General features: G+C 43.5%; 1 protein-coding gene across 2 annotated transcripts in view; it reads right to left on the minus strand.

The window, feature by feature from the left end:
- Positions 1–15,646, minus strand: part of dnaaf11 (dynein axonemal assembly factor 11) — a 34,763-nt gene that overhangs the window by 4,111 nt on the left and 15,006 nt on the right. Inside the window, exons 7-11 of one of the 2 annotated variants that reach the window (XM_030751951.1) lie at positions 14,917–14,994; positions 13,654–13,719; positions 13,147–13,216; positions 7,692–7,787; positions 6,637–6,725 (exon numbers count right to left, since the gene is read on the minus strand). In XM_030751951.1, coding sequence (XP_030607811.1) covers positions 6,637–6,725; positions 7,692–7,787; positions 13,147–13,216; positions 13,654–13,719; positions 14,917–14,994 — 399 coding nt within the window. The remainder of the gene's footprint in view (positions 1–6,636; positions 6,726–7,691; positions 7,788–13,146; positions 13,217–13,653; positions 13,720–14,916; positions 14,995–15,646) is intronic. The other variant, XM_030751952.1, reaches the window with a different exon arrangement.

Below are 15,646 nucleotides of genomic sequence, written 5' to 3' on the forward strand. Positions count from 1 at the left end.
TCCTAGACATGACGGCTGTACTCCACTCAGGGTTCTCAAAAATAGAATAAAATCACAGACAGATGTCCGTTAAAGGTGAGTGGCAGGTGACTGAACGGTCAGCTGTTGATGTGAATCCAGAAATTCATGGAAGGATTTTGACCATCATGAGATGCAGCAAAACTGGAGAATTTGAGCCACATTTTCACAAATGCACGTTAAACTGAAATGAGAAAAATTAGGAGACGTCATCTTGATGTCCTCAAGAAAACACCACAAACTAATCCAAGTCCAGATCTCTGCTGGATCCAGGGACGCCTGGGGTAGAGGGTATGCTCCTCTTCGGCCTGCTGAGAGGAGCTGCTTAAACGTCCTTTAGTAAAAAAATAAATAAATAAATAAAATGTGCTGATATTCCAGGAAGAGCGCGGCTACTATAATTTAATGTTCTGCACAGCAGCTGACAATAAGCATCAGCAGGAGGAGGAGGAGCCCGCTCGTTGCTCTGTGCATTCTGCCGCCTGTTTATTAAGAGGGGAATAAAGCTGCCAGAGGACAAACGCTGCACAGAAAGCACACGTTCACTCTGCAGCAGGAAACACCAGCCTGGACACACAAGAGAAGCAGGCGTGTCTAATTTCAGAAATGAATGTTTAATACATTCGATACGGTGGTCAAACACGTTTGTAAGTATAGGTTTTATTTTTTAAAAAAAGAAAAACTGATGAAAAATCCTCCTTTAGCATCTTTCAAGGCTACGGTCATGATTACAGAATCACTGAGGTCTAGAAGATCAGCCACCAGTGAATCCTCTGGGATTCACTGAGTGACTGTGCTGCTAAACATCCAATCAACAACCTAACCTGCGAAAATATGAGCCCATAAAACACGTTCCCATCATGCAGCATAATTTAATCCTCTTCTGTCCAATTCCCCCCCCGTCTTGCTGTTACAGCCACGATATCTTCCTCACACTCTCCTGTTTTTTCCCTCCCTGAGCCTGGTTCTGTTTGAGATTTCATCCTGTTAAAAGGAGTTCTCCCTGCCCACCACTGTCTGATTGTTGGGCGTTTCTCTCTAATGTGGGATCTTTAATTTACAGCATAAAATTAGACATTTAAAATGACCAGATTCCAAATCAGTTAATTACAGAGACACAAATCACACATGCTTCTCCTTATTTCCTGTCGTATCTCCTGTTCAGTGTTCTGTCCAAGCTCGGAGTTCAGACCGAACACTCAGCTTCACTCATTTTTTTAAATTCTTGGACCTGTATGATGTCATAGTGAGAGGATATGCTTATTGGCCATCTCAGGCACAGAAGCCACACCCACCTGGTATTTAAACCTTCTGTTTGCGTAAGGCAGCCAATCAGAAGAAAGTAGGATCAAAGGAGCTGAAGCAGCTTGTCTCAGACAGCAAATCCAACCGTAGCCATGTAACAGAGAAAAACCCAGTCAGAGGTCTGAACTCTGAAGCTGTGAGGAAAAGACAGCATCAGAAAAACTGTCCAAGCCATTTTTTCATCTGAGCCCACGCAGAGGGGTTCAGGTTAGGCTTCAGTGTGTGATTTTAAAAAGCTGAGGTGGTGATGGTGAAAACGCTCAGCCTGAGGCCTCAAAAATCCAGGTCTCCAAAGTCGGTCACTTTCTGTACAGCTGTGCTCATGTTCTCCCATCAACTGATGCTTTTAGAAATCTCAGCTTTCCCTCTCAGGCTCTGTGATGTGTCTGCACAGTGTTTATAAAAGTGAGTAATGCAGGAATACTGCAGGACCCAGGTTGCTGGTAAAACTGATTCAAATCCCAGCGGCAGTACAGGAAACTTTGGGAGTTGGCTCATGAGCTGTCAGAGTAACCTGAGTGCTGATAAAAGTCTGCAGGAATATAACTATGACTAAGCTTTTATCAGGGCGGAGGTCCTGCAGGGTTATCACTCTCAGTTCGGTAATGGGGATGTAATTGAGTTGTACTCGGCCGCTGTAACAACATCAGCAGGTTCTGTTCAGTGTCTGTGGCCACCGATCCACAGAGGATTAGGTTTTGGAGTGGATGTGAGGTGATGTCACAGGTCCGGCCCCACAGTAGGACCGCACTAAACAAGTCACAGGGCCACAAAGAAACGAGGTTACTGTACGGATACCGGGCTTCTTCCTGATGTGGACTTTTTGTTTCTGATGAGATTAAAATATGATTTAAACCAGTTTGGAGTGAAAAGCTTTAAAAGCAGACAGTTTGTAAATAGACATAACTGCTAGTTTGGGAAGCCTTCTGCTGAACCTGAAAGAACAGATAAGTAATGTGCTGCAGAAGCACGGAGCATCACACCTTGTTCCAGGCTATTCGCTCCTTTTGCAATCAAAGTGAGAGCTCGGTCCACAGCGCTGCAGTCAGCCAGGGCTGCCCTCTGTGGCCGGTTCTCGTCTTTGCTTTTTTTGGGTGACATGGTTCTGTTGGCTTCATCAAGCAAAGACCTCCAGCTCACACTGGGGAGGTTTGAAGCGTGAAGTAGGTGGGATGAGAAGTGACACCTTCAAGTCTGAGGCCGTGGCTGACAGCCAGGAAACGGTGGAGTGTCCAGTCTGGGCTGGAAATGAGTTACTGCCCCGAGTGAAGGAGCTCAGGTATCTCGAAGTCTGCGGATGAGCGTGACGAGCGGGCTGTTGTGGTGAAGAGAGAGATGAAGGTGAAGCTGTCAATCTACTGATCGATCCACTTTAATACCCCCACCCATCAGCTGTGGGTCACGCCCACAAGAATAAGACCGCAGATACACGCAGCAGGTATGAGCTTCATCTGAAGGGTTTTTGTATTAAAAAAATAATAAATTAGTAATATTTAATATTTTACAGATTTATTAGTTAACTTTTGATTTAAAAAATTATTCATTTTAATTCTGGTTAAGTGCAGTAAACTTTATTATAATAACACAGATCTAGCTTTGCGGCTGACCTTGACCTTTGACCTTTCAGATCCACTTATCTGAGGCGCTGTGAGCCGAGGGTTCACACTTCACTCTGCCTCGTGCCACCATGACCATCCATCTCAGACCCAATCAGTGCCTTCAGAATCCTTTCCACGCACGCCCAAGGTGGAATACAGAAGCTACTGGTAAGCCTCGGGGGTCAAAGGTCACCTCTTATCATACCCAAGCGGTGCAATAAGTCAGCAGGCAGCAGCGGAGCTCACCTGTCACCTTAGCATTTATATCGATGGTCCAGGACTGCACTGGGAGCCTTTATGGAGTTTGATGGGGACGGATGAAGGACAGGAAGCGGCTCTCTGCCATAAAGCAGTAATGATGATGATGATGATGGTAGCGTGGTGAAGAGCGAACCTCCAGGCATGCAGAGGGAGCGGGGGGTCAGTTAAAGAGCTCCACAGAGTAATGCGGTCATTAAGAGACGAAGCTGCTGCGACCTCACTGACACGTGCACAGAGGAAGAGGAGCAGCAAATCATGTTTCAGTCACCAATGATGAGAGCCCACCACAAAGACGCCTCCTTTCACTGAGCTGTGGAGGCTTCGGGTCATTCATGTGAAGCAGGTTTTTATTAGAGGCTGAGATCCACTTTCTGCTGTTTTCTCATTAAAATCTGATAAAATCTTGAGCCTCAAAGGTCAGTCCTGACTCTTAAAGATTCGACCAGAACATAGACTGTATATAAAAGATGGTATAAAAACCAGCATGATGGTCTGTGGGGTCACATTTAGGACCTTTATGGGTATCTTGCTTTTCTGCACCCTTCAGGTTGCTCAGTGATCTCAGGTGCCTGTCTCATGGTTTCTAATTACGGCCACTTTTAATTAAATTTACAACATTTCTCACTGTAAGATATTTTTCAATCTCACACACAAACAGTGAAGAGCAGAAAATCTGATCATCTTAACAGAAACATCTGAATATAAAGGACGAGTTGTTCAAAGGTCCCTCCTTGGTTTGTATATTCCAGCTCTTTGATACGCTGAAGGTAAAAACACTTCAGCCGAGGACACACCTGTGCATCCTCTCTCCTCCTGATCTATTTTAGGAATCGAGACGTCCGTCAACACGATGTACTGGACTGATTTCTGGGTCACAGGCAGACAAACTGAGGAGACGAAGACGCGCAAAACAGAGAAATCCTTCACATTTGGACGAGAGGGTGGAGAACTAATGCTAGCAAGCTTAGCGAGCTGCATCCATAAACTCTATCAATGACACAGACACAGATACCTGTTAACTGATGCTATGTAGGTGAAAATGCTCTGCCTTGTGATTTTTACTGACCAAAACTGAAGCACCAACCTTTTAGATGGTCTGCAAGTACAATTAACCACAGAGCAAGTCATATTAATCAATGGATAACTGCATAAAAACCGCACAAGCATGGTCCAGATGTGCAGTTAAGGGACTCCAATTAGCTGAGTTGAAGCCTAATAGACAGCTAGCAGCTACAGCCACCTGTGTCACCATCCACCTGCCAGTCAAAGAAGCCACGCCCCTAACTTTAGAGCTGTGTTCACAGCAAAAGTGAAGCAAAGCTTTCATGAGATGTGTTTCTGCGATGAGGCAAACTGATGTGAGTTCACACGAGTCAAAGTATTTCAGCTTCGATGAAAAATTCGCTTCATGCTGATTACAAAAACCCATCAGCTGATTCTCCCGCCGCCACCCCGAAAATGGAGGAGGAGCTTATTGATGCTGACCGAGGGCAGCTGGAGCTGCTTTTAAACAGAGGCGGAAAAAACGAAGGTGTGACTGATTTAGTTTTTTCTTTTCACTTTATAAGAAGCACTTAAAAACCTTATTTTTTACTGTTACCAGACAACCACAGTTTCCCAAAATGCTTCCTAGAACAAAAGTATAATTAATCTGCTTTTTTGTCCTGGTGCTCTCGGAGTGGGATATGGGCCACATTCACAGTTATGGAGCAGCAGCAGCTGTTCGGTGGTTTGAGCCCGACAGCCTGCAGCTAAACATGAACCCAGCAGCAAAGACGTGTTTCGCTGCGCCGAGCGCTCGTCCTCGCTTCCTCCCAGTGTAATGATGCTGCGCGGGTCAAGGTTATCTGCGTCCAGCACACGGTCATGTAGGCGGGGGAGCGCCACCGTGAACACGGCTGATAAAATGAATCATGCTCAGTGTTTAAAATACAGCAGGCGTCTGTAATAAGGACAATGGGGACCTGATGAGCCAAAGGCATTTAAATATGTGCGTATCCAACTCAGGGCCAGACACAGAGTAACACCACAGCCAATCAACGCTCGACTTCATTCACACAAACAGACCGACTGAGAGCCGCAGGCTGCAGCTCTGCTGCCCTGTTGTTATAAATGTTTTATTTCTGAGTATTTTATCATCTATTCCCTCCACAAACGCCTTTGTGAAGTTTGGAGCTGGGTGTTAAATAATTTTCTTTCTCTGTTCTTGCTCTGATCAAACTCTGCCATCAGCTGGTTTCCTGTTGGATCAAATTGAGCCAGCTTCAAACAATCTTTGGCGTCTGGTTTAATCCTAATCTAATTTTTTTGGCTTTCACACCACAAAATTAAAGCAATCATGTTTTTATCATTGAGGCTTTTTTACATGCTTCATTTCATCCCGCCGGGATTACTGAAACAGCCTTTTTCCCTCGCTCTAACAGAAAATCATGTTTCAGTAACACAGTGCTAATCAGCATCTGTGACATCAGCATGGCTGAGAGTCCGGGTGCTGACCCGCCTGCAGTCCACACCTTTCTTCACCTACACGGAGGTAAACATGGGCCCGTCTCAGCTTTTTGGAGTTGTGCTCCTGATATCAAATTTAATTTATTTTTCATGAAATAATAAAATGTCTCAGTTCAAATATTTAATATGTTTTCTGTTGTGATTAAAATATGATTACACAGCGTCCTGAGGTCGTAGTTCACTTTTTTAAATTCTTCTTTTTTTTGGAGCAGCTGTTTAATAAATGTTTTCTTTTACTTAATGTTTCATAAAGTCATGTAACCGTGAAAGAGAAAAACAGTTTCTGGACTGAATGGAAGATTTTAACCATTACTTTCTATTTCTGAGGTCACATTGAAGGTAAAACACACGTTTTATGGTTGTTTTAACTGTAAATGCTTTCAGTTATTTGGCATTTATTCATTTTTTAACAAAAATCAAAGGAAAGCAGCTGATAAATGTTAAACTGTGACATTTACAAACTGCAGTTTCACTTGAATGTTGTGAATAATGTGTTTGCTTGGCACCGGCATCCACACTTTAAACTGCAGAAAGGTCTTTCATATATAATTATTTTCATACGCTTTTGTATTTTTTTGCCTTTCGTGTTGAGCGGTTTGACTTTCTTTGGTCCTTAAATTCGTGTTTGCAGAAGTTCTAACGTACCTCCAGAGAAGCATTTCACCCCAACATGACCTCAGTTTGTGAAACACTGACGTGAGCTGCACCTTAAACCCAGAGATTAAAGGCTGTATTCCTGTTTTCATCTGCCGCAGATGTTTTATCTGCTTTCTTAGGTCATCATAAACATTATTCTGTGACAATAATAATCTGCCCTGAGCACCGTACGGATGGCAAACACACGACTGTGTGAAACACAAAGAAGAAGTTTCATATTTGCTTCCTTCCTGTCCGACAGTGTGAGGATGTGTTATCACAGGCGCTGCAGCTGCTGTGCAGAAAATACCTTTTATTATCCTCCGATGAGCCGCGTCTGCTCTGACGCACTCTGGGTGGACGTGGGACGCTCTTTGTCACTTTGATTTCACCTTCAGCCTGAAAAAAGAAAAAAAAGGAGATGCAAACAGCTTCCAGCCTTTGGTTTCTGAACTGTTTACGGGCGCTCTGCTGCAGGATTTAAAAGCCATATGGAGGTTTAATAGCAGCACCTGCTGTTTTCTCCTTATAGACGCTGTAAAGAGTTTCTTCATTAAACCTTCAAACAGCTGATCTTCAGCAGAACTAGTGAAAAACTAACAACGTAAAACAGGAAACTGTCTAAAGCAGCACAGTCACAGCTAAACAAGGTTCATGGAAGCTTTTCTTCAAGCTGTTTTTAAGACGCCTCACGGGTCACTGCGGTTCACTGAACGATGCATCAACGATCTCTATGGAGGCAGAGGGCTACACACAATTACTAATCATCATAACGGAAAGTTCAGCAGATGTTCAAACAGGTTGGTCACTGCTGATGTCAGTGTGGGTCGAAATTTATCATTTATCATTTCTCAATTTTCATTTTTTATCTTCTTCTTTCGGCCGCTCTCTTTCAGGGTCACCACAGCGGCTCATCAGCCTCTGTCACACCAGCCCTCTGCATGTCCTCATCCCTGCATCCATGAGCCTTCTCTGAGGTCCTCCTCTCCTCCTGACAGCTCCAGCTTCAACATCCTTTTTTCCAATAAGGGAATAGTGAGAATCTGGAGCAACATACGCTGCCATCCAACAATCCAACACCAAACCGCATTCAGGAGCTGAACTGAACCGTCTGCAGTCCAGATGGGTCACATCTGCATTTTTTATGAAACAACAGCTTCAGCACAGGTGACCCCTGAACTGCTGATTCAACAGGATTCAAATAACTGCATTATCCTTTTAGTGACATTATACACGGCGCCACAACCTTTCAGAAAACATCCTAAAGAAGAAAAAGTACTCCATGAAGTTTTGCAGCAGCCTTTTAACCTCTTCCTGCCTCAGCGCCCCGTACCTGGCTCAGGTATGACGTGTACCTGTACGTACCCTGGGCATTGTCAGGAGCAGGTGTCCGGTGGTTTGGGACCTCTGAGCCGTCGAGCTGTCGGGCTTCACTTCGGCCGGCAGAACCACCTGAAATATCTGCAGAGTAAATTATTCACAACTTTAATTAGCAAGATTAATGCGCTGATCTGGCACCGACGCCGTCCCAGTGTGTCAAATGACTTTAATCATTAGTGCGTCTTTTTATAGGTACGCTTTCCAGAAAGGACTCGGGAGAGTGACCAGAATAGCTCCGAATGAGAACAGCGGTGATCAATCACGGCAGAGAAAGCCTATGGAAACCAGAATGAAGTGTGTGGGACGACAAATTGGGCATAAAATTAGACTTTTTCATTTTTAATTTACTTTTATTTGATTCTGAGGGGGAATATGAGGGAAGCCACAGTACGAAGGAAAACTCTCAGGCTGCAGATGCCTCTAAGCGTCAGACGTGGCTGATGTGATATACACTCCTCACAGATGGCTCCTCTCAATGAGTTCATATTAAAAATGAATTTTAAAGGCCCCACTGTGTAAATCACCTCACCTGTCCAATCAGGCTGACCTCTGGCACACAACAACCACCCATAAACAATCTAACAGCTTGCAGTGGAGCCATGACATGCAGGAGTCTGATAACGAGAAGAACCCCCAAAGCTGCAGGGCTCAGTATTCGTGAAGGAATAAAGTATCACTGTGTGGTCAAACAGCTCTTTAACCAGGCTTAAAGCAGCTGAAGTCAATGCAAAGCAGCAACAACTGAGCTGAAAAAAGAGGTGAGCGTGGAAGAGCCGAAGACCGCAGTTAACGACTGCAATGACTCAAAGGATGTCCGAGAGTCAGAATCAAAGATGAGTCCAGGCCTGTGTGATGCTTCAGTGCTAAAGGTTAAGATCCCACCACAGAAGTTCATGGTCGACTCACTAATGTACGACCTTACTGCTTTCATAGGAAATAAGTGGGTAAGTAGCAGCTGATTAACTGATCTTCAGCAACAGTGAGCACCTGTATAAAAGCAGAACACCACAATCTTCCCAGGAGTGACGTCAGTGAGTCAGACCGAGACAGTGCAAAAGACCCAAGAGCTCCATCGCCGACTCTCAGGCCTCAGTTAGCATGTTAAAGGTTCAAGTTCATTAAAAAGGCTGAATAAGTACGAGGGCTCGTTTGGAGGAGTTTCCAGGAGGAGGTCTCTTCTCTCTAAAAGAACGTGACAGCACAGCTTAGATTCCAAACAAACCACAAGACTTCTGGAACGAGGTCCTTTGGACAGATGAGGCCAAAGAGGAGATGTCTGGCTGTGGCACACCACCACGTTTGGAGGAAACCAAACACAGCATATCAGCAAATTATGTCAAGTCCAACATATTGCTGCTAAAGGTGGTTCTACAAAGTTCTGAGGATGTGCAGGACTGGGCCGCTCCTCACAATAAACCTCTGTCACCTCTGTCAACCTCAACAGGACATCTGCTGCAGGACACTCGACCGGTTACTGATCCTAACGTCTAAACTTGGACCGATGCATGTTGGATTTGAACAGGGCAGGTTTGTGGCGTTCTCATCCTGGACAGCTGACATTTTCAGAGGCAAAAAAAAAAAAAAAAAAAGCAGTTCCCAGCTGGGACTTCACAGCAGATGCCATAAACCCTCTCCATAAATACCAACGTCACAAAGGTCCAATGATTCAGCAGATTCTGGAGGACTTTTATTTTCTGTAAATCTGACTCTTCAGCTATCACACATCCCTCTGCTCCCAACAAGCAACATCGTAGCAGCCAGTAATTACATAAATCCTCCGTACTGCTGACAGATCACTGCTTTAAGAGGCAGTGTTTCAAAAAACAGCAGAACACTGAGATTTTAGGATGAAAAGAAAGCAGATCAAGATGTTTTGATCACTGAGATGAGCTCCCCCAGCGTCCTTACAGCAGCTTTTTTTTACATTAACATTCTTTTATATATATATATAAATAAATATATATATATATATATATATATATATATATATATATATATATATATATATATATATATATATATATATATAAATAAATATTATATATATATATATATAAATAAATATATATATATATATATATATATATATATATATATATATATTAGGGGCCGCATCCTGCGAAGGACCCGGCCCACGTCTTTCGCAGCCCACGAACACCACAAAGGCCGGAAGTGAGCGGCTAGCCTTCATATCAGCTGCCGTCACCTCTGCGTAGCTCATGTCGCCTAGCAACCGTGAGTGCGAAGCACAGCTGTGTAAAAGCAGCTGTTTAAACGGAAAACGAACTTTTTCTCCTTTTTGTGGTTTAATTTTAAGTCTTTAATTCAAAATAAGCTGTTAAAACAAGCATAACACATTTCAACATCAAGGAATACAGCTGAGAGAATGATTAATTTCCAACTATAACAAGTGAGACATTAATGTTGAATAAAACTATCCAGTTATGAAGCTTAACTTTAATTTCAGGAGTTTGCTTATCACAGGAGCACTTCCACCCTTCGTTGGTCTGTGTAGTAGACTGGTGGGAAAATAAACAAGATTTTGAAGTTTAAGCTTATGTATATTGATTCATTCATCAACCAAACTTAAATTAATATTTCTCATGTTAAATATTGAAATGCGATTAAAATGCTAATAATTTCGATTAATTAATTACAAAGCTTGTAATTAATTCGATTAATTTTTTTAATCGAGTCCCACCCCTAATATATATATATATATATATATATATATATATATATATATATATATATATATATATATATATATATATATATATATATATATATATACACACACACACACACAGCTTTTTTTGGAGGTTGGTTTGTATTTGTGTGTGTGTGTGTGTGTGTGTGTGTGTGTGTGTGTGTGTGTGTGTGTGTGTGTGTGTGTGTGTGTGTGTGTATCTACTAGTGTCTCTCTTAGCCAGGAGCGCCTGGCCTAAATAAAAATAAATAAATCTCTACCAGTCACCACACTGTTCAAACATGAAGCTCTGTAAACACTGTAAACTGACAGTAACAGAAATATATTCATGGATGTGAATAGTTCTCATCAGCTGATGAGTTGGGAAACTTGGAGTTTTCTCTGTGCAGACAGAAAATGGAGCGTTCATCTCAAACCTTCTTGGCGTGATGGTGCTGCTGAAAGCCGAGCTGCTGCAGTTTGGTGTCGGCCTGCAGTGAGTCTGCTGCTGCCTGCAGTCTCTGAACTCACAGTGAGAAATCAGAGCTGCGCTGTGCTACATATACTGCATGGTAAGTGTTTCTGTAAACTTTAGAGGCCAACAGATATCTGCAGTAAGTACAAATACCACACAAACTCCAAATAACGTGTACAGTTACCTCAACTCAGCAACACATGAAACAAGACACTGATGTGTTCCTGCTTGTGCTCTTGGAGGCTTCTAAACTCAGAAGTTTGAATCCCAAAAGAACAGAGAAATATGATTATGAAAGTCTTCCTCCAAAACCACTGTCGCAGTGCCCTTGAGCACAAGGACCTTCACTGGCTGACTGCAGCAGTCTGTGGTTAAACTGGCCTGCTTCCAGTGTGAAAGAGGGGAGAATGAAAGTGGAGCGTGGAGCTCGGAGGACTTTCCTGAGCAAACGAGTACAAACAAAAGCTCCGCAAAACATGAACGTGAAATAAAAAAGCTTCAGGGTTTGTAGGCTGAGAATAAAAAGAAGTGCACCAAGGTGGCAGGAGAACCCAGAAATCCAACTAAACTCAAAGATCTGCACCCAGGAGCCAGTAAGAGAAACAGGGACAAAGGTCAACAACCAGGAGGTCTGACAAACACACAGAGGTCTGCCTGAAGAAACAGCAGCAGGTGTAAGACAATAAGGAAGTCAAAGTTAGGAAAGCATGTGACAAACTAACCTTCAAGTAAAACAGGAAGTGACCAAGAGACCCTCACTGAGGCATGAACCCTGAAGATGATGACCAAGCCAGAGGAACACCAGAGGCAGGAAAAATGACAGAGAGCAAGAAAAACAAATCTGTGAGAATAAAACTTCTGAACCTGGAGGTAAACCTGTGGCACAAAGATTTATTAATTATACTCAGACTTGCAGCGGGGCCTGACTCCTTCACTGGAGACATTTCTCTTCCATTTGTCCAGGTAAAAACTGGCATTTTGCATGTTATTAAACTGGATGTACAGTATGAAATCATATTCTTATTTATTTACGTGTTTCCCACTAAAGGACAGTCCACACACCTCAAGCTTACTTCAGATTTGACCTAAAAACACAGTTTAAGAGGTGTTTGCAGGTGAAATGATGACAGATTTCTGCCTGCCTGCTGTTTTACAGCCAGCACGGCGTTCTGCAGTTTTTCACATGAATTCAGTCTCTTTGTGCTTTCTTTGGTGTGTGATGGGCTCCTGCTCTGGAAATACACACATTTGGGAGCTGAATATGATGCAAGTAAAATGCATTCTGAATTAAATAACGAACAGCATGCAGTCACTTCTATTTTTAACTTAACATCTGCAATCAGGCTGGATTTACCCGTGTAACTGCGCGTAGTGCAAATATCTAATCAGCCAATCACATATGACTGCTGCATTTACCTTATTGGGGCCTCCTGGCCAGGTCATGATCCTGACTACTGAAAGTAAGAATCAGAGTGAAGGAGAGAAAAGGTGACTTTCAGCGTGGCGTGGCTGTCGGTGTCAGACAGACTGGTCTGCTCTGATTATTTCAGAAACTGCTGATCTGCTGGGATTTTCTGGGTTTACAGTAATATCCAGTGAGCAGCAGTTCCCTGGGTGAAAATGTTGATGTCAGAGGCCTGAGGAGAACGGTCAGACCGCTCGTCACAGCTCAAGTATGCAGAAAAGCATACTTAGTACCAACTGAGCATCATTTAACCACTCAGCAGCAGTCATTAGCCTAAAGTGACCGTGAGTTCACTGCACTCAAATGTCCTCCACAATCATCAGATCCCATCTTTAGGATGTGGTGGAGTTTCTCATCATGGATGCACGCCTGACAAATCTGCAACAACTGGTTGATGCTGTCATGTCATCATCAACCAGAAGAATGTTTCCAGCTCCGGGCTGATTCTGTCCTATGAACAATTAAAGTACTTCTGAAGGGAAACGAGGGTCCAAGCAGGCACCATTAAGGTGAGTGTGACTATCCACAGATAATATAAAGTGCATCAGAAAACTGAAAACATCTCCATGATGGGAAAAGTTGCTGAGTGAGGGCGTTCCCGATGAACTTGAGAAGCTGACAAAGATTTAATGACTGAATCTAAGTGCCTGCTGCTGCTGCCCTTTAAGACGTGAGAAAAAAATGAATGAATTTGTTGTAAAGTTCGGAGCGTGCAGCCAAACTACACAGAGCAAAAACTTAAAATTACGTGTCGCCCATTCCTAAAGGTCACCATTATTCCAAGAGTCAAAATCAAAGCTTTCCAGCGTACCTTTCCTTTGACGCTGACTCTCGCGTACGACGGCTGAACGTCCACGTCGATCAAACAGGTGTCCATGTGTCTGTGAGAGGACAGTTATTATAAGCAGACAGGTACAGAAGTATCTGCCTGTGTCAAACAAGCACCGTGATGGGTTTTCCAGCCTGAGCTCAGTTTTACAGCAGTTTGACTTGATGTGGTGCAAAGCAGCCTCCACACTAGAAGGAAGCAGCTACACAAGATACACGAGGACCAACCCTGACCAGGCAGAGATCTAATTCACAGCATGAAGATACATTTAACCAAAAAAGAGAAAATGAGGCAGAGTTTTTTCCTTTATCCCCATTCAGTTTAAGCTGAAAAAATAAGTAGAATGAAGCTGAATGTAACATCTCTTAAATTAGAGATTTATGAAACACAGGTCTGTTTGCTCAACCAATTTGAAATCCTTTTTTAGATGTGATTGGTTTTAAATTGTGATACATGAAGCTGCTGAGAGTCTGTGCTCCCTCCTCCTACCTGTACACTGCCAGGTCCAAGACAATACTGCTGTTTTCTTCATCCTCTGTGAGTGAGAAATCCAGCCTGTTAGCAAGCACAGAGCAACGATCCAGCTGTTCACACCAGTCCACACAACACGGTCTCCTAAAAACTGACAGCTGTAAAAGTGCACCGCTGCTTACATGGTCTACTGGATTATATGAAAGCTCAAAATTAGCATGTTGGTCACCACCTTGTTCATTTTTGCAGCCAGAAGTGAGGATTGAGGAATCAGGATGTGTGGGCTGAATATTAAATGATCAGCTAACAGTAGCTAGCTTCCTTAGCAAGCTCCATCCTTAATCTGTATGGCTACAGCTCACAGACAGCAATACATGCTAATTAGTGTAAAGTAACACACTAACTACTAGAATTCAAATCTGAGGGAAACACTTTGTGGATTTACAGACCTGTGACCTTTAAAAAAGCTCCAACAGGCACCAGCTGCACAAAAATGGTGCAGATGTCCAGTTCTGAGATATGGCCCAGCACACATCATCAGCCATCCTTAGCAAAATCCAAAAAGCCCCCTCCCCATATACTTGTTATAAATGGGACATTAGCTATAGAGACCCAACCCACTCTGTGTAGGAGGCTGTAAACGTGTTTATTTCTGCTGTAAAGTTGGACTTTTTAAGATGGCCCTGAAGGTGAGGCTGGTCAAACACCCTTTTTCTCAGTATATACTCTTACTGAGCCGACTGCTATCGTGTGGGCTGTAGTGCAGCACGGCGTCCTGTCGCCCTGCTGCAGTGAGGTGATATATCACATAAAGGGTTTATTCCTGACCCGAATGTGTCCTCAGCTCAGATTACAAATGAAATCAGGCACACTTTAAGGCCTTGACCTCTGTGGCCTTGCTCTTGATATAAACCTCTGGATAACGGGGGGGGGGGGGGGGGGGGGGGGGGGGGGGGCACAAGCTATCGGGTTTTTCCCCAACAGGACGACGGCAGGTGGGCCAGATACGACACCTGGTAGGTTTTCACCTGCGTCACTGAGCCAGTGGAGCATCACAAAGAAAAAACATGACAGATATGAAGAGCTGGATGGAAGCTGTGAGGGTCCTGCAGCTCTTTCCAAGGTGAGCCTTTCCACAGAGCTTTAAAATGTGATTCTTAAAGATCTGATCGCAGTCATTGATGCAGCATCAGAAATGTTAACGTTGCTATGTTATGGAATGCTGCAACAAACATGTCATCCCAGAGAGGACGGAAACCTGCTCTGGTTCTCAGATCATACTTGGGCTCGTTGAGGTTCAGGACTTGTCCGTCAGCGGTGATCAGCGTCCTCGGGGCCTTCGGCTTCTTCTCCTTCCCCCTGCAGAGAAACAGCACAGTGTGAGCACATCACAGATGAAGGCTGGACTTACAGGTGACAGCACCTGAGTTATAGTGTCTTGAAAGTCAAGGAGAGAACCTCGTCCCCTCCGTCCATACGGAGATAATGTGTTATGGAGGGAGTTAATGCAGCTTAAATACAGCAGTGGACTCAAAGTCAAAGCCAGTACCAAAGAGCCACAGGCTGACTCTGTCCACAAAGACCCCGAACAGGTTTACAAGTGCCCCAAGAATACTTCTGCTATAGGTATCTGCATAGATTATATAGACTAGTCACCTAATTTAAGCAATAATTGAAAGTGGTTGAATTGTAATATTAATTTCAATTCAATTCAATTTTATTTATATAGCACCAAATCACAACAAACAGTTGCCTCAAGGCGCTATAAAAGCCAACAGTTAGTGGATAAACAGTGGAGACAGTTTGGATAAATGGATGAATGGTGGATGGATGAATGGGTGGATGGCTGAATGGGTGGATGGATGAATGGGTGGATGGATGAATGGGTGGATGGCTGAATGGTGAATGGATGAATGGGTGGATGGCTGAATGGTGGATGGATGAATGGGTGGATGGATGAATGGTGGATGGATGAATGGTGGATGGATGAATGGTGGATGGATGAATGGGT

This window comes from Archocentrus centrarchus, chromosome 17, assembly GCF_007364275.1.
Source record: "Archocentrus centrarchus isolate MPI-CPG fArcCen1 chromosome 17, fArcCen1, whole genome shotgun sequence".
In the NCBI taxonomy this organism is placed as follows: Eukaryota; Metazoa; Chordata; class Actinopteri; order Cichliformes; family Cichlidae; genus Archocentrus; species Archocentrus centrarchus.